Raw genomic sequence first — 21,773 nt, forward strand, 5'->3', positions numbered from 1 at the left:
TTTTTTTTTTCTATTTTAAAAATTTCACAACACTATATAACCACTTATTTAGGAAAAACATTTTATTATCTTTCAATTCTTATCAAAGGAATTTGTATTACTCTAACAGAAAACATTATATTTAATTATTTTTATGTCACTAAAAAAATAAAAAAAATAAAAAAAAGTTGGGAATGGATGGGTTAAAGTATCAATGGTTATTTATTTACTTATTTTTTTTATATATTCTTATTTATTTATTTATTTATTTTGGTATGTATATTTGTGTACGTTTATTCATTTTTGTTCTATATTTTGTTGAGGTCGAACATGACAAATGGATTTTTATTTCTTCTTGTTTTGACCTTTAATATGGTCTTTTATTCTTATTCCATACTGTCAATTTCTACAATGTTACCATAATTGAAATAAACTGTGCAGAAAAACTTGAAAATTGAATAAAGGTGTACCAAAGGAGGGGGGGGGGGTTTATTGTATTTTAAACAGAAATATTTCTATCATAAAAACATATAAACATAAAACACATTTAAATATAATAAAATAAATAGCATACATACTGTAAATAGGTCTATCAGAATTTAAAAATTCAAACTTGCTCTTACCTACTTTACATAAAATTATACATCAGTTATCACAGTACATACTATAAAAATGTTTTTAAAAAATTACCAAAATTATTTTATAAAGATCAGTTATTAATGAAAATAAAAAACAAACAAAAGCAAAAAAAAAAAAAAAAAAAAAAAAAAAAAAAAAAAAATTCAGATTGAGTATATGGATTTAGGTAATATTGTTTTAAATTTTGTTATAGTACTGAAAAGGATTAACAAACAGCAAGAAGAGAAATAAAAAAACCAATAAAGTGGTGATAATATTTGCCAGTTAAGGAAGTCCCTGGTATTAAATGAACAGGAAATAATCATGTGCTACTCTACAACAGTAGGAGTTGAGCTTTAGCCCTTGTTATCAAGTAAGTTGTCTGCAACGTTGAGAATTTGATCACTTTAAATTATCATCGGCAAGGATAGTCCTTACTAAACACTGTCATGTGATGAGATATCAATTCTATATCAGATGACCTTATTACATAACCAACAAGTCTGCCAATGTAAATATTAACAATCACTTAATGGCATCACATAAGTAGCTGTCTCTTATACACATCTAGATGTGTATAAGAGACAGATATAACAATTTTACACAACCTTGGCATTACCTTACAGACGCGTGTGAATGCTTTTTATCTCGGTAGGAATAACTTGGGAGATCGCTCGGTTACAATTTGTTACTTTTTGTTAAATTTAACTTCACGTGTGAATCAGGTATTAGGCTAAGAGGCAACTATAGCAAATGTTACCTCCATGTCTTTGCCAAAACATTCTGGGATTTACAACAGACAAGACTTAATTAAAGGCCTTTTATAGTGATATAAATAATAATATATTATAATTGGTTAATTAATTAATAATAGGCCTAGTATTAACTATACATTGCTATTATGCACTTGCCAATTGTAGTCCCGGCCCCCCAGACCCGGGCCTAGCGGGGACTTAGCTGGGGTTGTAATTTCCAAAATGGTTACATGCATGTGAAAGTCCCGGCCACCTCCCGGCAATGCGGGGCATCGTTTTAACGTACATCCCCGGCTAAGCCCTGCCAATTACTGATAGTCCCGGTAAAATTCCTCGCTAATAAATGATTGGATGATGAGATTTACTTGAATCGAGGAGATGACCTTGCTTGATAGAAGCACTACACATGCATATCACTAAGCAGATTTTATTGATTGATTGATTTAACTGATTGATAGAATTTAATTATTCAATATTAAAACAAAAATTAGGCCTAATAAGATAATGATTCCATGTACTAGAAACGGATTTCCTTGCCTTGACTCATGTACTGGCGTATTTTTGACGCAATCTAGGTCATTCACGGTTCACAAATTTTCATGCAACACACTCACACGCTCCGCCACCTCGGTCCTCAGCGTTGTGTGGTTGGAGGTTCAAAATTTATTATTTAATTTATACCGTGATTATATAAAAAATGAAACCATGATGGTAGGCCTAAAGTATCGGTAGGCGATTTTTTTAATTACCAACACACAGTAATTGCTGCTGAATGAATGCCTAGGCCCCCTAGGCCTACACATCCGAAACTGCAGCCTTGCTGCAGCTAACACGTAAAATTCTTCCTTCTATTACATCTACAGCCTACAGGTAAATTTTAGGTACGTCCCGGCACTACGGGGTCACAACTATGTCTGTACATCCTGGGGGCCGGCCCGGGTTAAGTCCCGGCTAGTGCCCCGCTATGCCCTGGGTTCGGAGGGGAGGGGGTGGCGGGACTACTATTGACAAGTGCATTAACATAGGCCGAGCTATTTATGTACAGGCCTAAGAATTTAGTAAGACCGTAATTGCTCTTTCTTTAGTCTAGGCCTAGCCTAATTGACGACAGAATAAAAGGGCCAAAATACGATAATGGTCCGTGTTGTCGAACGACGAAGGGGCGACTTTCATGCTCCCCAAAAAACAAACCAAAAGCTGATACCGTCTACAGTGGTCCATGTCTATTATGGTCTATTCTAAGACTAGGCCTACGTTGTGGAGTCGATTAGCTCTGCATAGCCTCTAGTATAACTACTACAGTACTAGCATAGGCCCAGACATAGATAAATAGGACTACTAGGCCTAGGCCTAGCCTCCTAGCCTAGCTAGCTAGAAAGGCCACAAGCGAAGGCAAGGAGGGTAGGCTATTACTAGAAGAGAACAATTTTAAAAAAAACCAAAAAAACATAGATCTTATTGCTGGATTTAATTACTTACTTCGATACACCGGAAAGGAGCTTGGTTTTTTCATCTGCCTCTTTCATTATGCCTAAAGTTAGAAACTGTTTTCACGAGCTCACTCAGCAATCTCCTTCGTCCGTGTACACCTTTCTCCCTTCACTTCACTTGTTCATTTTGTTTTGGCCGTCAAAATCCAGCAGGGCACTATAGAGGGCGGCCAAGCATAAATTAGCCATAGAGCTATTAAACAATTATATTTATTATATCTCTATGAAATTAGCCGAATTAGCTCATTCAGATAGAAATATCTCTTAATTTTATGATTTTAATTTTCAAAACACAATAAATTTTGCTGTTCTTCAGCAGAACACCATAAGTCACCCAAAACGATATTTCATTAAGGAGTAGTGAATATGTAATTGTTACAATTTAATGTTCAAATTTAATCATGTTTGTGACAATTTAAATTAATGAAATGAATTGCCAATTTATAATTATTTATGTATATGTTATTCATGTTCATATTAACTTTCATCTAAAAATAATTTTAAAAATACAGTATATATAAATGGAAAGGAAATTTTTTTTAGTGTATACAGAAGACAATGACTTACACAAACTAAATCTCAAGGCTTCACGTGTGGAATTGTTTTGGTGGTCAGATAAACATCCTCGAATCAGGCTTAAGAAAGTATAATATATACTTCCAAGTATTGATTCAATATTTCGACATTAATTATGTCATCATCAGGAATGAAAAAGTCTTCATTTCTTTTTTTTAAAATTATAACAATTCAGCCAATATGGCTGCATTTATTTTCTTTGAACTTTTTGAATAAATATTACTAAGATATAAAATAATTTTCAAGTCGATCCTATTTTACATGCCAAATTGTTGTGTTTTTCCATTAACAATTGTTAGGTCAATGGTATTTTAGATTTGATTGACTTAGGCCAACTGTATACTGACGTATAAAAATTGAGAACAGGATCCTGAGATTTGAAAGGGAAGCGTCTTGGAATTTTATCTTTAATGATAAAATCCAATGATATATTTTGATATTATGAACCGCTGCTTTGGTAACCACTTTCAACGTGCTGTAAAACTTCTGATCATAAATAAAAAAATATTAACATCAATAGTTTTTTTAAATTCAAACTTTACTTGATTTTGTTGAATCAGATTGAAAATTAACACCACACGTTAAATTAGTTTAGTATCAATATGCAAAAACAGTCTTGGCAACTGTTCAATCTCAGATTATTAAATCTTATTTGACAAAAAAACTGTTGTATGCCCATAATTAGGTAGCTTTCGATTGCATGAAGACGGTAGGACGTAGAACGTAATGGCGTCACCAAAAGTCATCTGCGCATTGGAGAACGTTAAGGTCACCTCGTCGAGTAGATTCTGGAACGCAATTTGGCCAAATCTACATACGCAGAGAACGTAGGACGCCAGTCACGCATGAGTAATTCCGTTCTAGCTTCGCGTTGTCGCACAAATCGAAAGATCCCTGTTATATAATCTGATGATTTATCTATATACAGTAATGACGACGACCATATTTAGGTATGTCGCTTTTGTCAAATATAATTTCATGGTCTGGGCATGGGTTTACTGTATGTTTTGTAGTCTATAGCATTACAATGCATTGCATTAACATGACTGGCTGCAAGCCAAATGGCTAATAACTATCAGAGTTTATCTGTCAGACTCAACAATGTTTGATCAAATTCTGTCGGATGGAATAAACTCAACAATGTTTGATCCAGGGAACAGTTAAATTATTAAATTAAACTGATCCCTGGTTTGATCACATTTTTTCTGATGTAAAATTGTTGTATGCCCATATATAGTAATGATGTGCTATATATGGTCATGATGTGATGTCACTTGATAGCCTGGACAAGGTTTAATCCTATATCCAGACTACAACAGCGGTGGCACCAGAAATTTGCCGATAAGGGGTCTGACATGTCTGACTGAGTCCAAGCAAAGGGGTCGACGAAGCATCGGTCGACGTCCCAGAATAAAAACTCCCTTGTAGGGTTCATAAGGACAGTTTTTATGGCTTATGGTCCAAAATGTGCTTTTAGACCACAATACAGTAATAGGGAAAACGTTATATAGATAGGCAAATTACTATCTTTATTAATTTTTGATCCGACGACCTAGTCTTGCGTCGGACGACAGGGAGGTCCAGGCCTGACTGACGGATGGATAAATGCCCACCATGCCTCCCGGTGGAGGTGCAACACTGCAGTACAAAAAACTTTTGCATGCCTATGGCCATAAAAAATACAGTCATGTGTAAGACAACTATGGAAGGCCATTAGTTATCTTTGATTATGTGCAAACACTATTATGTGCAATCGTCATGACGTTATGTGGTATGGTCATGACATTTTGTGGCTTGGTCATGATGTTATGTACTTTGGTCATGATGATGAAGTCAAACCATATAACATCATGACCAAACCACATAATCTATGTCACATACATCCATATATGGGTATGATGTAGACTTGCCACAAGTCTCTAATTATTGATTTTTCATGGTATTCTGATTTCGGAGAGCGCCACCAGTGTTGGTATATACTGAGAAACTTTTTAGGTTGTTGAATTTGGGTGCAAATTAGACTAAACCTGGGAAAAGTATACGCCAAGCAAGTAAGTAATATGGAACCTCATTGGTGCAAAAATCGTTTTTTTTTTTCATGCTTTTTCACTAATTACGACAAAGTTTAGGAACTGGAACCCAATCTAGGGTATGACGATATCATAATGACAGAAATATGTTTACATAAAACTTTAAAATTTGAATAGAGCTTTATTACTGTAACATCTGATCAAATAATTTGCTTAATCTGTCTGTCAGATAAAATCTCTACATAAGCTAATACTCTGTGCACACTATCAAACAGTTGTATGCCCATTTATATTGATGATGTACCTATATATGGTCATTTTGTGATGTCATCATGACCATATTTAGTCATGTCACATGTTGTTTAATCAAATTTATGTTTAATATATATAGAATTGGGTATTAAAGTGAAAGAAACACATTCAATTATGGCACATTTAACTGCAATTAATTTCTGTTATTCACAAAGTCCATTGTCCTGATATTCATCAGTAAAGTCTTTTCTATATAAACATTTTCTGTACAATTGTTCTATCTTCAACAAAGTTTCATTATGGTTTAGAGTCTGCAAATTTATAGAGGGTTTCATTGACCTGCTGGCCATTCATATTTCCAAGGTCAGCACAAGTCTCCTTACCAAAGTCTGTGAATAAAAAAAGAAGAAATTATTATTATTATTATACATTATTATACCAAAATTCATGATTCTTTCATACTACTTCTTTTGTATATTTTTGTTTGCACAACACAATTTCACTTGATTTTTTTTAAGTACACTGGAGTATGGGGTACACTGTATTTTTAAAGTGACGATAACCATTTTTATTATTTAATTGTAAGCCTACTAAACATCATTTAGACTAAATGTTGATGATATTGTATATCAATTATTATGAAAGGAGAGTCTGCAACTAGACTATCCTGATTTACTTACCATATCTTGCATACATTTTTGGTTGAATTCCACTACATTCTCTTACACGAATAGGGAAAGATGGATTTTGTTTTTTTAGATCAACATAATATTTTTCAACCCAATCTCTGAAAAAAAAATAATATAAATAATTAAAATACTGATTGAATTGTTCATATTTATAATAAAAACTTTCCTAATTACCACCATCTCTCATGACTTGATTATAGAAATCGAATTATCAAATTAAATTAAGTATCCATTACATGTTTGTATACCTAAGCCTCTAGGCCTAGGCCTCTTCTCAAGCTCTTGGTCCTGGCAGGGGAAATGGTTATTTCCCGTGAACGGTCCAAAAACTTACGTACGGCGGTAGCTTAGTCTTAGCGATCACCGCCTACTCTAGACAGATTGGCTAAATATTTTATTCTACGGTTAACATATAAACGGCATTTTTTCAACTATGCTTGCAAAAGAATTAATAAATTTTCTTTACCTTACACCTTGACTAGAAGGAGATCGTTGACATAAATGAATGCGAATTTCTTTCAGATATTGCGGCAGCTTTCGCACTGCGGAGGAAGCCATTTTGTAATGACAAAAAGTAGTACACAAAGTATAAACAAAGTTAACGGTACAACACGATTTATAACAATTTTCGGCGTACCTGGATCTGCAACTTTCATGAATCATGCCTGCTCGATTTATCGGTTTCAAAACGTTTAAAATTTGCAAATACGGCAACAAATGATGACATAAAATTACTTTATTCACTGATTTACAAAGCTTTTAAAGGAGAAAAATATTTGATTTCTTCTACCAAATTTGTTTAGTCCCTGGATAGGATAAGCCACTCCATTGTTTACAACCCTCCTAAAGTTACCCATCGTTCTTGCCACTACCGATAATATTTAAGATGGCGTCCAACGGCAGCTTAACTGATTTATTATGAAAGTTGAAATTCATCATATTTTCAGGAATCTGGTAGTATCTTTCATTGTGAGGATTAACTATTATTAAGCGGGTAAGTTAAATTGACGATTTGTATTTATTTTTAAGAATGATCAAGGGCAGTTTCCAGGTGTGAAAAATGGCGAGCGTCGTTGGCAACACACACACAATCGATACTGAGGTGTACCGACACTCGGGGCTTTTCCAGACTGTAAACAGAAAAGAAAATGTTCTGATCGCCATTGATAAATGATGGCATATATCAAAACTTCACTACCACTCTAGGCCCTTCCCTAGCTACTACCGCTGGGCAGCAGGGGAATGAAGCACACACTCACAGGCGGGAGATCACCACACTAGTGGTCAGGGAGCAATCTCAATTAGGCCTACGTTCAGAATCCTACTACTTAACTACTAGGCCCCTAGTACTCTAGAGTCTCATCCACTAACAAATTTAGAATTAGATGGACGATTCCAAAATGATAGGGCCTAATTTGTACAAAAATAAACCCTGAAAACCATTTTTTTTCCTTGTTTTCTTTATTCTTTAGAAAGGCCCTACAAAAACAAACAACACCAGTGCCGGCATATGAATAATTTTGTGATGTAAACAAACTATTGCTATTCTGGCTAAGGTCAATAGCTATGCTAGAAAGAAACCAGGAATCTACATAATAACTTACATCATATAATATACTTAATATTCTCAACTATATACTTGAGTAATTGGACTTTATTAAATGTTAAAATATTATTGATCATGGAGTACAGTACTGTGTGTATACATGAAATACCTATTCTCAAGATTATATAGCCTTATAGGCCTATAGTTTATTTTTTCGTAAGCATCCAACTAATTCAAATTCAAATTAATTTATTCATCAATCAATCAAATAGACAGAAATGACATGAATACAGATGTTCCAACCCCTTGACCTTAAAAAATCGGGAAATGGGAGAACTTGCGGGTGAAGGGCGCCACCATTTAGTGAAAAGCGCCCTCAACATCGAAATATTCTGATAGCGTTAACGTCTTTCAGGCTATAACTTCTATTGGGTTTTTCATTCATGTGCATTGTAATTGCATCTACAGTATTTTACAGTGGGAATCCCATGTTTTTTTTACGAGCCGTACGTTAAAAATGTGATGGTTGTACTACAATGTAGGCCTAGTTTCTGAAATTCGGGAGACTGGGAGATAACATGTAAATTCGGGAGACTCCCGATTCGAATATGAAAAGGACTACCAAAAATCAAATCAAATCAAAATCAGTATTGTTTGCATTTTAATTTTAACGCTAAAAATATTGAATATATTCTTGAAACCTAACAAATTTAAATCAAAGTATGGATCGAGATCCTTGGCTGTTGCTGCTCCTGCTCTTTGGAATGACTGTCCTTTCATTTGTAAAGAGAAATCTATTTATGCCTTAAAAAAACAACTGAAGTGCCGCATGTTCTTTGAGAATTGTGCTGTGCTCTGAGACTTTATTGTATAAGAATACTTGTTTATTATTGTTGTTATTATTGGACTATATTAAAAGTTTAAATGTTTAAAATCATGAAGTACATAAAATATAAAATTCTCAACACATGGTTTATTTTTCAGAAGCATCCATATGGTGTATGAATTATTCCTAATTAAAAAGTTAATCATTGTTGTTTGTGTGTTTACTTTTAACTTTAAATATATTATAACAAAAGTTTAAATGTTAATCATGTACATTCTCAACATTCTATACAGTTTTATATTTCAGAATCATCCATATGGTAGGTACTAAATATATAAATATTACAAATATTATAAATGTTTTTAAATAAATATTTATAAGTATTTATAAATAAATATATATTATAGTACTGTATTCATACAATATTACCCTTCTCATTATTCCTAATTAAAAACATAAATCAGTATTGTTTACATGTTTACTTTTAACTCAAAATATATTTGGCTATAATAAAAGTTTGAGTATGTTATTCTTAAATTATAAATACTTTTCTCAACACTACAGTAGTTTTCCAGAATCATAGTGTATCATAAAGTATTATGTAATCATGACCTATTTTTTTTTATTCTTGATAAAATTTTATTTAAATCAGTATTCATGATTATTTTTAACTAGTAAATAATAAGGATGTCCAGGTAGTTATGATGGTGGGTGGAGCCACCCATCCTTGAAGTTTTCCACCCAGTCTAAATCTAATTTCATGGCCCTCCACCACCTACCTTTATTAACCTGCTTGGCCATCCTTAAAACCCACTCTTATTTATTAGAGTTTACCAAATGTTATCACACACCCACCCACCCTTTAAATGTCTACCACCCATCCTTTGTTTTCCATAGATACAATCCTGAAATAATTAGACTATAATAAAAACATTTATCTTACCCCAGCGGTTGAAGGACATTTGTTAACTCTGTTTGCATTTCATTCAACATTATGTAATGATCACCAACATTCAGTAAGCTAAAACTTAAAAATTTTACTTCCTCGTGATTCTTGCAAGACCTATAAATCACTTATTACTTTACAGTGCAACTCTTTGCACTCTAATAAAAAATGCAAACATAGATGTTACTGCTGTATACATTGGAAGTTGTTCAAGCATCATAAAAGAAATCAGTAGGCCTATGTTGTAATACCAACATATTGGTATCTGTTATTGGTACTATATCAACAGTTTCACTTTCAGAACCATTCATGTGGTATGATGCAGGACAACATTGTTAGCAAATACGTATCTCGGTATCTGAACTAATACAGTATTGTTTAAGTACAGTGAATATAGGATCAGTTTCACTTTTAGAACCATTAATCATTTCATTATTACTAATGTTTGTTTTTTTAAATTGTAGAAATTCCCTCAGAATTGGTTGCATGCTTATTACTCGGGGACGGTCCGAGGGGGCGGGTTGGTAGGGCCTGTGCCCATCCATTGGGAAGGCTTGGCCCTAGATCCGTTGTGCAATAGTTAAATCTGTCGAGAAAAATGAAACATTGTAATATACAAACCATTTCAGCCTTTGATTGCTGTTTGTAATTTTATATGTTTTTTTCTAATACAGGAATAAATAAGTGGTGGGGCTGAGGTGGGTAAGAAGTCTGGGCTCTCATACGTGGCTTCCACTCCAAGTATATTGAATTTCCGGTAGAATATAATAGAACATTTTTCTTACCCATGTACTTGACGACAGCTTGGCAACTCTCTTTTTCTTTTCTCAGACATTATATGATGACCACTACGTAGCTTTCAGCTAAATCCTGCTGTTTTATGAATTTGGTGAGGCCTAGGTCATAAATTACATTACATTACAGATTTGATAGCGCCCTTAGAATGAAAACTTATTGAAGCAGATTATACTTGCAATATATTTTCATATTTGATTTTAAGTACCATAAAAATCGATACAATTTGCTGCATTATAACAGATCTAGTTTGAATAATTGCATATAATACAATTGTTTTATTACATAAACAAGGTGTTTTAAATAAAACTATTGTTTGCAATTATTTAGACTAGACAATTTTTATGCATGTAGGTATTGGTTAGGCTACTGCTCAATATGTAAAAGAAAAAAAAATTCTCTCTCTGATTGAACATAATGTGAAATGATGAAAACAAATTTCCTGTTGATTCTGATTGTGTAGAGATTCTTACTGTAAAACCTTGAATTGCAGCCCTGGGCTTCTTTTTTTTTTTTTTGCAAACTTTGGATGGGCTTCCTTTCAAGATGGGCTTCTTTTCGAGTTTTCTTTTGCAAAAGTAAAGAGGGAGGCTTCTTTTCAAAATGAATGCTGTAAATTTTGTGAATTTGTGCTATAAAACAATAAATAAGGTCACTGTAACATCAATCTACAGTACATCATGAAATGTATTTAAATGACATTAAACCACCTAAACTACTGTATAAACCAAGCTTGTTTTTATTATATTTTGTTTTCTAAAATTCATGTACAGTGTTTGTACTGTACTATCTCAAAAAGAAGCCTATGCTATCTTGAAACAAAGCCTATGGACTTCTTTTCGAGAAGGGCTTCTTCTCAATCCTACTTTTGCAAACTAAAGAGGAGGCTTCAATTCGAGATGGGCTTTATCTCGAGATTAAGCCCACTGAGCTTCAATTTGAGGTTTTACGGTATATCTTGTTTTTTTATAGATGAAAAATGGATAGGTATGTTAAGAAAAAAAAAATCGGCGAGGGTTCGTTTGGCAAGGCGCTCTTAGTGCAATCAAAGACTGATGGAAAAGAGTATGTGATTAAGGAAATAAGTATATCAAAGGTACAGTATTTGCACAAAATTTTACTCTGTATGCTACTCTATGTAAACAAGTAATATTTACAATTGCCTTTCCTGTACCCAATAAACATCTGATAAAGTTAAATGTCATCACATATTCATACAATGACGTTTGCACTTTGCCCCAAGTACCTACTGTATTCAATATTAAGGAGCTTTTAATTCCACGACGACGGTAGGACGTAGAATGTAATGACGTCACTAAAAGTCATCTACTCATACAAGAATGTTAAGGTCACCTCGTCGAGCAGATTCTGGAATGCAACATCTACATATGCAGAGAACGTAGGACGCCAGGTGGGATGGTCACGCATGACTGATTCCGTTCTAGCGTCGCGTCGTCGCACAAATCGAAAAACGCCCTAAGTTAAGTCCTGTCGAGGCTATCAAATTTTGTTTGACATACAGACATGTGACATGCTTAAATATGGTAATGATGGCATCACATCATGACTATTATATAATCACATAATAAATATATATTTGCATACAACAGTTTTTGTTAAAGTTTTCCCTATGGTTGGTGATAAACAAGTATCTTATAATTACAAGTTTTACGTTCTCTGTGATTTCTGCCAATTCTGTAATAACGCAGTATATGGCGCCCTCTAGCAAAAGTGATTACATGTCAACTTTAAAATCAGAGATCGTTAACTAAATATAGCGCATCTGCGTGCAAATTCCATAACAGCCATGGTAACAACTAGGACACCCTCTTTCAAAAATTACTTTTTATGTTTCTTTTTACTGAACATCGGCGCATCAATGTGTAATGCGTGTAATCGCTGAGAGTGCTAACTTGTTTTTATAAGATATTTGGTGAAAAAATTATTGTCCTTATTGAGGGCGCCACAGCCTTGATTTGAAAGAAGACACAACCTTGATTGAGGTAGGAGTCTCTCTTCTTGTTTTGGAAGAGAAGTCATGTGGATAAATATAATTTTTGTTTTATTTTGATTTCTTCAGATGAAGAGAAAGGAAAGGGAAGAATCTAAAAAAGAAGTTGCAGTCTTGAAACAAATGAAGCACCCAAACATAGTCTCTTATCAAGAATCTTTTGAAGGTAAAAACTTTCTAGATTGATCTTTCTTAATATTTAGATGTCTAGATTTAATGATTAGAGTAGATTCATCACTCCAATGTCGTGCGATGCAATTCTATGGAGAACGCAGTTGACGATCCGTTCAGAATGCCACCGACAATCAGTCTTCTAGCACTCCCTCATAGGGAGCAGAGTTGAATTTGTCTCACGACGGTCGCACAACCATTGTATGGCGCAGTGTGTGCTGCCCGGCTTTGATAGATTTTATGATGCCATGGGTCATCGATCAGTACTACTGTTGTGCCCAAGGTAACCGGACCATTTTTCATGACCATTCCATCCAAAGACTACTAACCATACCGCAAACACGACACATTTATTTTTTTTTTTCAGAAGTGGGAAATCTTTATATTGTGATGGATTACTGTGATGGTGGTAAGTAATCTAAAAGAAAGGGTAAAAATTACTTCACCTCAAAAGTAGTTAATTCCCTTATTTTTGAGAAATGTCTTTTAAGAAAGGAAGAGAGAACATTAACATTTTAATGATTTTTAATAATAATAACAATTTTTCTTATTATTATTATTATTATTATTTTGGTATATTTTTTAATGTTAATAAATTTTAATAATAATATTAATTAATATTAATATTAATTATTAAATATTATTATAAATAATATTAATATATTTTAAATTTCTTTTATAATCTTGGTATATTTTTAGGTGATCTATATAAAGCAATCAATTCTCAGCGAGGAATCTTGTTTACTGAGGACAAAGTGCTGGACTGGTTTGTGCAGATCTGCCTCGCCCTCAAGCATGTACACGATCGCAAGATCTTGCACCGAGACCTCAAATCACAGGTAATGCTCTGTCCACTATGGATGGTGTTGTCATATTACACCCAAATATGGGCATATCACAGTTATTTGTCATATAAAATTTGATAATGTGGACAAATCTAAAGCTTATCATTATCATTTTTTTTTTTTACAAGAAACTGTTGTATGCCCATATATAGTCATGATGTGCCTATATATGGTCATGATGTGATGTCATCATGACCATATTCAAGCATGTCATATGGTTTTGTCACATAAACTGTGGGTGAAGGGCACACTAATCCTTTAAACTTGTTATATAATTTAGCCTTTATGTATTATTCATTCTTATTGTTACTTAACAATTTTCATTACAGAATATATTTTTGACAAGAAAGGGAATTATAAAGCTAGGTGATTTTGGAATTGCACGTGTTTTAAACAGGTGAGTTTGCATATCAGAATATGAGGTAGAGCATCTTGGTAGGCAGTTTTTTAAAATTATGATATGTTTTATGAGATCAAGCCCTACAATGTTCTAGGTTTCACAGAAGGAAATGGTCACCTGAGTTTTGTTTGTGCGATAATGTGATGCTATGATATATTCACTACACAACATGGATTTTGATTTGGCCCAAACCATGTCTTGAATTCAGACAAAAACAAAAATATACCTTTGTATGTGCAACTAACTTGATGTTACATCACTACATCCTAGATATTAGGTATGACATCACAACATCTTGCCATCCTTGTGTCAATTGAAAGTTTCTTACCAGCTAAGAGTATTTGACAATTATTGATTCGCAGGGGGAAGTTAAATACCGAAATGCTGTGTAGTAATTTGCGTATGTCCACTACCTTATACAATATATAAACCTTGAAAACTTATTGTATCTTTACAGTACTATGGAGCTAGCCAGAACCTGTATAGGAACACCGTACTACCTGTCACCTGAGATCTGTGAGAACCGGCCATACAATAACAAGAGTGATGTTTGGGCTCTCGGCTGTGTCCTATATGAACTTTGTACCCTGAAACATGCAGTAAGAAAAAATTCTCTACAATTAATAATGAACAGCGATGGTATTGTGAACAAAATTCAAGTTATTGACTATTAAAATACTGTACTTAAAACTGAATAAGCAATGATGTTAAGTAAGTATTTACATTCTCTGTGAGAATATACTGTACTTATTAATTGTCACTGAATATGTATTCTACTTACTTATCACGTATTAAATTACTTACTTCCAAATAAGTTCTGCACTCATTGTTCGCAATATAAGTATTGTACTTATTACTTTGTCACTGAATAATTATTCTACTTACTTCCAAATAAGTTCTGCACTCATAGTTTGCAATATAAGTATTGTACTTATTACTTTGTCACTGAATAAGTATTGTATACTGTACTTAGTAATTGCCAGTAAGTACTGTACTGATCACAGAGTAATTATTGTACTTATAACTATTACTGTGGATTTTGTTTCTTATCCCTTTTGAAGTTTGAGGCTGGCAATATGAAAAACCTTGTACTGAAGATTATACGTGGATCCTATCCACCGGTGTCCCCACGATATTCATACGAACTCAGGAACTTGATCGCCTTGCTATTTAAACGTAATCCCAGGTGGGTACACGATATTAATACTATATATTGTAATGCTAACCACCTGTATGCAAATTAGGCTATGCATGAATTCCACCAATCAGGAAGCAGTATTGTCTACAGTATGCAGTTAGTATTCAAAAAGGAAATTAATTTGAGAACATTTCTATTCTTTCATACAGAGATCGGCCATCGATCAACACGATATTAAAAAAACCGTTAATTCAAAAAAGAATTCAGAGTTTTCTCACTGAAACAGTAAGTAAATATTCTAATTTCATAAAAATTTTTTAATTTTTTTTTTTTTTTTTTTACACATTTAAGACTGCCAAGCTTTTTTCTTGGTTTTGTCTCATATACCAAGGCATAAAGGGTGCCACTATAATAATAATAATAATCATTCCCATCAACTGTAATGAAACACAAACCTTCAGGACTAGAGTTAACATTCTGGCAATCACTGCCAGCATGTTTATGTGCAATATGAAAGTAGTGTTTAGACAGACGTGGACATTAACTCGCGTCATTCAAACACTGAGTGAACCCTGTCGGATGTGAACTTGTGTTCCTTGCAGCGAACATGTAAAAAAACAAACAAACATCATCTATATATAACTACTATATGTAAAATCTGGTTTATTATATCTACAGCAAGTGTCTGTTGAGTTTAGCCATACAATCCTCCACAGGAAGCGGCCTGGTGCTCCATCTGTTGGTGGCGGTAGACCGGTCATGGCTCCTCGTAAGTCCTAAGAGCAGTAAATGTCGTTTAAAAAAAACAAATTCTTCATTAGCAATACAGAATATAACAGTATTATAAAAATAAATTTATAAATAATAATAATAATAATAATAATAATAATAGTTCATTAATAGTTCATTCTTATATAGATGTCATTTTAAATTAATGAAAGACAATAATATACATCTTCAGTATTCAGTGATATAAACCTTTTATGCTAACTTATCATTTAACATTTCACATCACATCTGATCTTCATGCCATGTGGCACATAAGGTTATTATACTCTGATGGTAAGAGGATAACAGGAAGTTTTTGATTGAAACAACAACATGATATATTCACTCATCCTGTACTCTTCTGTGTTCTCTGCTCAGTTTATTACTGAAACAAATAATAATACAAGCATTAAATAATAGCAAGCATGTTTATAATTACTATTACAGTATTAGAGAGTTTTCATCAGATCTAATACATAGTAGAATAAATTAGAAAGTTTGAGTTGTTTTTTGTTTTGTTTTTAACTTTGATGGTAGCTGTACGTAAGCCCGTTCAACCTGTAAGGATCAGTAACCCCTCTGCTAAGTATGGTGTCTCAGTAGCAGCTAAGAAGCCACCATCAGCTGGAGCAAAGTGAGTCCCATCACTTCTAAACTCAACCTTTGACCTCCCTTTTACAGTAAAACGTCCATTTTACGTACTCTTTGGTACCAAGGGGTGTTCGTAAATTGAAAAATTTGGAAACTAGATCGGGTGTCAGTTTCCAATACCTAGGCCTAGCTATCCCCTGCCATTGAGCGCCGATAGGCTGACGGCACCGTGGCCATGCCTAGCACGAACCAACAGTGCAGCAGCGTGGTTTATCACGATAGAACCTAACTGAATTTACCTTCGATAAATACCAAATTATTTTAATAGCTGGCATTCTTCAACTTAACAGAATATTATTTTAACTCTTATTCAAACATTTGTATGTTTTATTTCCCTTTCTGTCGTGTTCTTTCTAGTTGTTTACATGCATTTCACGATGTCAATAAGTTGCTGACCCCAACACTCTTGTTTGTCATTGTAAACATGTGTGCTCAATCCGATGACACTTGCATTGGTAGTTCGTTGTTCTGGTTAGGTTTATTACATTAATATAGTGATTATTATACCATAAATAGAAGAAAAGATTGAACTATTTATTAATAAATAAATACAACAAACTTTATTTTATTTTTAAAAATATCCATTGTCACTTTTTTTGGTAATAATTGGTCGATGAAGACCATTTGAAAAATTGAATATTCGTAAAATCGAGGTTCGTAAAATTGACGTTTTACTGTATATCAATATTCATCCTCTTTCATTATAATTTTGAAGCTAACAGTCACTATCATTATTTCGTGGTGAATTACAGCAGTTTGGTTATTCTTTCCTCAGGCGGGTTCCAGGTAATAAAATAATGAACAATAAGGTATGTATTGCGCATTTTTACAGTGTATGATTTTTATTAGTGTAGCATATTAGCCGCATAAGGAGCTGCATTATAGTGCTTTGGTGTCTTGCACACTGGATCCATAGGCTGTATTTGACCAAGGATAAGCCTAGGGGGTTGCTTACAAAATACACTGATAATTAGGGTGGACGTATGCTCGGATAACACCCAATAATGGACATTTTTTTAAAGTGTCAATCAAAGTTAACAACTGACCAATCAGAACAGGCCTAGGAATATGGCGGGCGTGTCCTACAAATGTACTTTCACATGTGTGAGCCCGCTTATACAGAAAATGAAAAATACCACAAGCGGATGGGTTAAAAATGTGTTTTATTCTGAATGGCCAGTCAATCTTGCAATGTACGCAAAAACAAAGACCAGAAACAAAGAACACATTGAGATACAAATACATGTGTTGCCCCACAAATGAATGTGTTTGCATACATTTTACGCTGTTGTTTTGTGGGGATCTTGGCAACAATATCCGAGGGTGGGGCTTAGTGGTAAAGTCCGTAAAATACTAGGTAGGCTGTGATTTTACTTTACTGAATTAATTTGATTTTTTTAGGATTTTGAGAAAAAGAAGCAAGAATTAATAGCTAAAGAAAGGGAGAGAAGAAACCAAGTAAGTCAATTCCAGACATCACCAAAGAGAAGAGAATGTAGTGTAATTAATATGCTGTTTGATGGTTATTCATTGTGCTGTGTGTGGTCATTCAAATATTCATTGTTTCATGACTGACCAATAATCATTGTGTGGTATTATGAGAGAGCTTTGTGGCTAGTAATACTGATATGGATATTGATGTACTTTGGGACTATGTAAAAATAATATGATTGAGTGCAATATTTGAAAGAGAATAAGTATATACAAACATAATTTTATTATAAATATAATATAATTCTAATTATCATCATATAATAATTATGTAATACTCCATTGAATGCTATATAAGTGTTTAACTATGGATGACAGGGGTTGCCCAGGCCAAGTGGCACTGCCTGTGATTTCTCAATGAACGTTCGCACTAACCTCAGCCACACCATGATAGTGGTGGTAGTGAGCAAAATTTTAAGAATTTACATCTGGAAACGGCGCAACATACTGTAAAATTGCTCTTATTAAGCAGCGTTTCCTGATGTCAAGATTAGTTTCTTCCCAGTGGTTGTCCAGCATTCCCCGATGGGGGTTCTGTGCTACTGGCCTAGGCACTAGAATCACTCATGACGTGCAGTGTTTGTTTGAATGGTGTAATGTTATTATTTTTCGCACACGTGTTTGCAGTCTGGCCTTTTCTCTTCCTAGAACATACAGGTACGAGTACGTCAACAGAAGCTTGCAGATAAACAACGGGTAAGGAAGCAAAACGTATATCAATGTCGTCAATTCTATAATCACATACAGTTAATGCTATATACCAAAGTGATTAAAAGTAAAATAATGTTTTAGTAGAGGCACCAATGGAGGCAGGACAGTAAACCTGATTATATTCTTTATGGTGATTCCTAGAGAGCGATGTGTCGCTCAGCTTTAGAATAGTTACATATTTGAAATGAAACTGGTGCTCAGCAAATAGTAATCTGACCAATCAGCAACTTCAGTCATTATTCGCTGAGCATGCGAACAGCAGCAAATACTGCGAACAGCGTGTCATTGTGTGCTGTGTAAATTGATTGCTTTACAAGGCACCTAGGTGGTGCACGGAGGTTGCATGCCCCACCCTTCTAAAAGCTAGTGTTCCCCCTTGAAAATGTTAGAAGCAGAAAGATCACCAAACTGGTGCTCGGCAAAAAGTAATCTGACCAATCAGAGACTCCAGTTATTATTCGCTGAGCATGCGAACAGCAGAAAATGCTGAAAACATCGTGTCATCGTGTGCTGTGTAAATGGATTGCTTTACAAGGCACCTAGGCGGTGCACGGGGGTTGCATGCCCCACCCCTCTAAAAGCTAGTGCTCTCCCTTGAAAGCAGAAAGATTACCTCATATCACTTTACTTTGCGACCTCCCCACTCCACCTTTTTCCCTCCAAAAATCACCTCATAGCATCTTATTTTGCAACCTAACACCCCCCCCCCTCACTTAATCATCGAGCCCGCCCACTCTCCCTTTTCATGACTCCAAGAAATGCCACTACTCACTAGGCCCAAATCCTAAATGAACATTTTATGGTATGAAGAATAATATCAAAGCATCTATATACAATGTTCATAGTTTAATGATCTTTGTTTTTAACCAACAGATGGACAGAATGAATCGTGCTAGGGAAGTAGGCTGGAAGTCCACCCTCAGCTCAGGTGAAGGGTCAAGTGAACAAGAGGTAAAGCCCTGTCCAGACTATCAATTTTGCTTTGACAAAAAGCTGTTATGCCCATATATAGTCATGATGTGCCTATATATGGTCATGATGTGCCCATATATAGTCATGATGTGCCTATATATGGTCATGATGTGCCTATATATGGTCATGATGTGCCTATATATAGTCATGATGTGCCTATATATGGTCATGATGTAATATTCTTACTTTTTCCTTCAGTGTTTAATTATATGTACATTTATTTGATAGTCCTTAATCTTGATCAAATTGTATGCAACAAATAACTGTGATATGCCAATATGGAGGCCTAGTTTGGACTGGGTGGATAAACCCAGCTCAACTCACCAGGCTTATCCACGTGCCAGTCTAAACTAGGTGGCTTATCTCAAATCGGGCTGTGTTGCTATAGTAACTAGGTCTGGGGTGCCACCGTGTTTAACTTTTCTAAGCCCGGCTTTAATCGTTGTGGGGGTGTCTTGCATTGAATTCAGGTAACAAAATGACCAATCAGCATTCAATTACTTACGCTGTGACCGAGCGTACGTTTCGCGAAGAGCAATGTTTTGAAACACGTTTGATGGTTATGGTTCATTATTATGAAAATTCTCGCCCCTGGCTAATCCCGCTAATCTGAACGCCTGCCAAAGTTAAGCTTAGCGTTGAGCCGGGCTTAACTCAAGCCAGGCTTATCTCCAAGTCTGAACGTAGCCTGAGTGTAATACGTAATATATATCATGCCCATGTATGTGCACATCACACAAATTTATTTATAGTGTGGACAAAGCAATTGTTATAGACTTTATTTTGGCTTTACACATTCTCTTATTATTTTATAGAAGCTGCCATCAGGTGAACCACCAAGAAAAGAACCCAAAATGGACGACAATGGAGGGGAGAGACCCTTCATTGAACCGAAGGTTAGCATAGAAACTCACCTGTACTCTGCCTTGTAAGAGGTCACCTGAGCACATGTCAAATTGGCCCCATGTCAACTTGACCCAAAGTCAGCAAATATAGAAAATGAGCTAATTTGATTTGGTGGTCGAGTTGACTTGGGGCCGAGTAGAGTTTAATTTGTAGCAATAATGATATGTCAGTCTCGTATAGATCATATTATATTACATTTTTGAAAACAACATTATATAGAAATATATAATTATACATTGTCCTCCAAGGTTTCCCAAAACAAGTATATCTGTTAAGAAGGCAAATTTAAGTACATAATGATAATATAATATTTATTTGGCATTCAAGATATATATCATTTGCCAGGTAAGAGAATAGGCAGTTAGCCTGACCAAAACAATTTGCTCTCTTTACTACACTACACAAATACTTAACTTAAACATTCTGTCAAACTACATACAAATTGATAAAAACAAGCAAAAGGCAAAGATCATAAGCAGATAAAAAAAAGTAATTAAATATAAAATTATTGAAAATTTGATTCAATATAAACAATATAGTGAATACCAAGATCAAATACCTGCCTGTGATTTGTTCATATATGGGTCATTATGCCCATATATGTGCATAAAATCACAAATTTGTCATAAAACATTATAGTGTAACAGATGGACCATTATAAAATTCTGCAAAAAAAAATTAATCGGGAAGGAATTGAACCCATGATCTCCAGAGATACCAGCTTTTTATCATACTACTAAACCTTGTTTTTATTTTTATTGGTACTGTTTTACAGCCAGCCAAGCAAGAAAGGGGTAAATACGATCATTACCATGACTACTTGGACAACTTAAAGCAGGGGGCAAAAGTTGAGCCAGCATTTGGTGGAATAGCCTACAAACGGCAGGCTGAGGACAACGCATGGCCTAACAATCAGCAAATTAGTGAGCAGATACGCAACCGTCCAGTGTCAGCTAGTGCAGCGGAGGCTGCGAGAAGGGCTGCTGAAAACAGGTGGGCCTACAATTGTTTCTTCTAAGCCCTATCCAGATTACCAAATGGTGTTTTGACATCACATCATGACCATATATAGCCATGACTATATATAGGCATGCAACAATTTGATGAAAATTTTATAATCTGGACAGCTTTATATCCAACACAGTTGTTAGGTACATTCATTATGTGATTGTTGTATAAATGTAATAATTAAATATATATTATAAAT

The 21,773-nt window shown here is 34.5% G+C and overlaps 3 protein-coding genes across 7 annotated transcripts in view; 1 reads left to right on the forward strand and 2 right to left on the reverse strand.

Moving 5' to 3' along the window:
- Positions 1-2,921, reverse strand: part of LOC117124899 (major facilitator superfamily domain-containing protein 8-like) — a 20,914-nt gene extending 17,993 nt beyond the window's left edge. For all 4 annotated transcript variants that reach the window (XM_033271234.1, XM_033271233.1, XM_033271236.1 and 1 more), the window contains exon 1: positions 2,832-2,921. In XM_033271234.1, coding sequence (XP_033127125.1) covers positions 2,832-2,878 — 47 coding nt within the window. In that variant the 5' untranslated portion in view covers positions 2,879-2,921. The remainder of the gene's footprint in view (positions 1-2,831) is intronic.
- Positions 2,922-5,489: 2,568 nt separating this feature from the next.
- Positions 5,490-7,228, reverse strand: LOC117124901 (NADH dehydrogenase [ubiquinone] 1 alpha subcomplex subunit 2-like). Of its 2 annotated transcripts, XM_033271238.1 has the most exons (4): positions 7,144-7,228; positions 6,856-7,109; positions 6,381-6,487; positions 5,490-6,089 (listed from the first exon to the last, which is right to left on the reverse strand). In XM_033271238.1, the coding sequence occupies exons 2-4, from the start codon at positions 7,050-7,052 to the stop codon at positions 5,998-6,000; spliced, it is 396 nt and encodes a 131-aa protein (XP_033127129.1). In that variant the 5' UTR covers positions 7,053-7,109; positions 7,144-7,228; the 3' UTR covers positions 5,490-5,997. The 2 variants fall into 2 exon arrangements, with proteins under 2 accessions (XP_033127129.1, XP_033127128.1); XM_033271237.1 differs by having other exon boundaries at positions 6,856-7,196.
- A 9-nt stretch (positions 7,229-7,237) lies between these two features.
- The window catches only part of LOC117124906 (serine/threonine-protein kinase Nek1-like), a 33,418-nt gene continuing 18,882 nt past the window's right edge, over positions 7,238-21,773 (forward strand). The window contains exons 1-17 of the mRNA XM_033271245.1: positions 7,238-7,383; positions 11,475-11,598; positions 12,583-12,679; positions 13,052-13,093; positions 13,384-13,523; positions 13,859-13,926; positions 14,387-14,528; positions 14,991-15,115; positions 15,277-15,352; positions 15,746-15,836; positions 16,373-16,469; positions 17,262-17,295; positions 17,888-17,944; positions 18,626-18,673; positions 19,562-19,639; positions 20,476-20,556; positions 21,342-21,559. Coding sequence (XP_033127136.1) covers positions 11,482-11,598; positions 12,583-12,679; positions 13,052-13,093; positions 13,384-13,523; positions 13,859-13,926; positions 14,387-14,528; positions 14,991-15,115; positions 15,277-15,352; positions 15,746-15,836; positions 16,373-16,469; positions 17,262-17,295; positions 17,888-17,944; positions 18,626-18,673; positions 19,562-19,639; positions 20,476-20,556; positions 21,342-21,559 — 1,511 coding nt within the window. The 5' untranslated portion in view covers positions 7,238-7,383; positions 11,475-11,481. The remainder of the gene's footprint in view (positions 7,384-11,474; positions 11,599-12,582; positions 12,680-13,051; positions 13,094-13,383; positions 13,524-13,858; positions 13,927-14,386; positions 14,529-14,990; positions 15,116-15,276; positions 15,353-15,745; positions 15,837-16,372; positions 16,470-17,261; positions 17,296-17,887; positions 17,945-18,625; positions 18,674-19,561; positions 19,640-20,475; positions 20,557-21,341; positions 21,560-21,773) is intronic.

The sequence above is a fragment of the Anneissia japonica genome, unplaced genomic scaffold, assembly GCF_011630105.1.
Source record: "Anneissia japonica isolate Jap-2015-1 unplaced genomic scaffold, ASM1163010v1 scaffold1881_len754168_cov175, whole genome shotgun sequence".
Lineage (NCBI taxonomy): Eukaryota > Metazoa > Echinodermata > Crinoidea > Comatulida > Comatulidae > Anneissia > Anneissia japonica.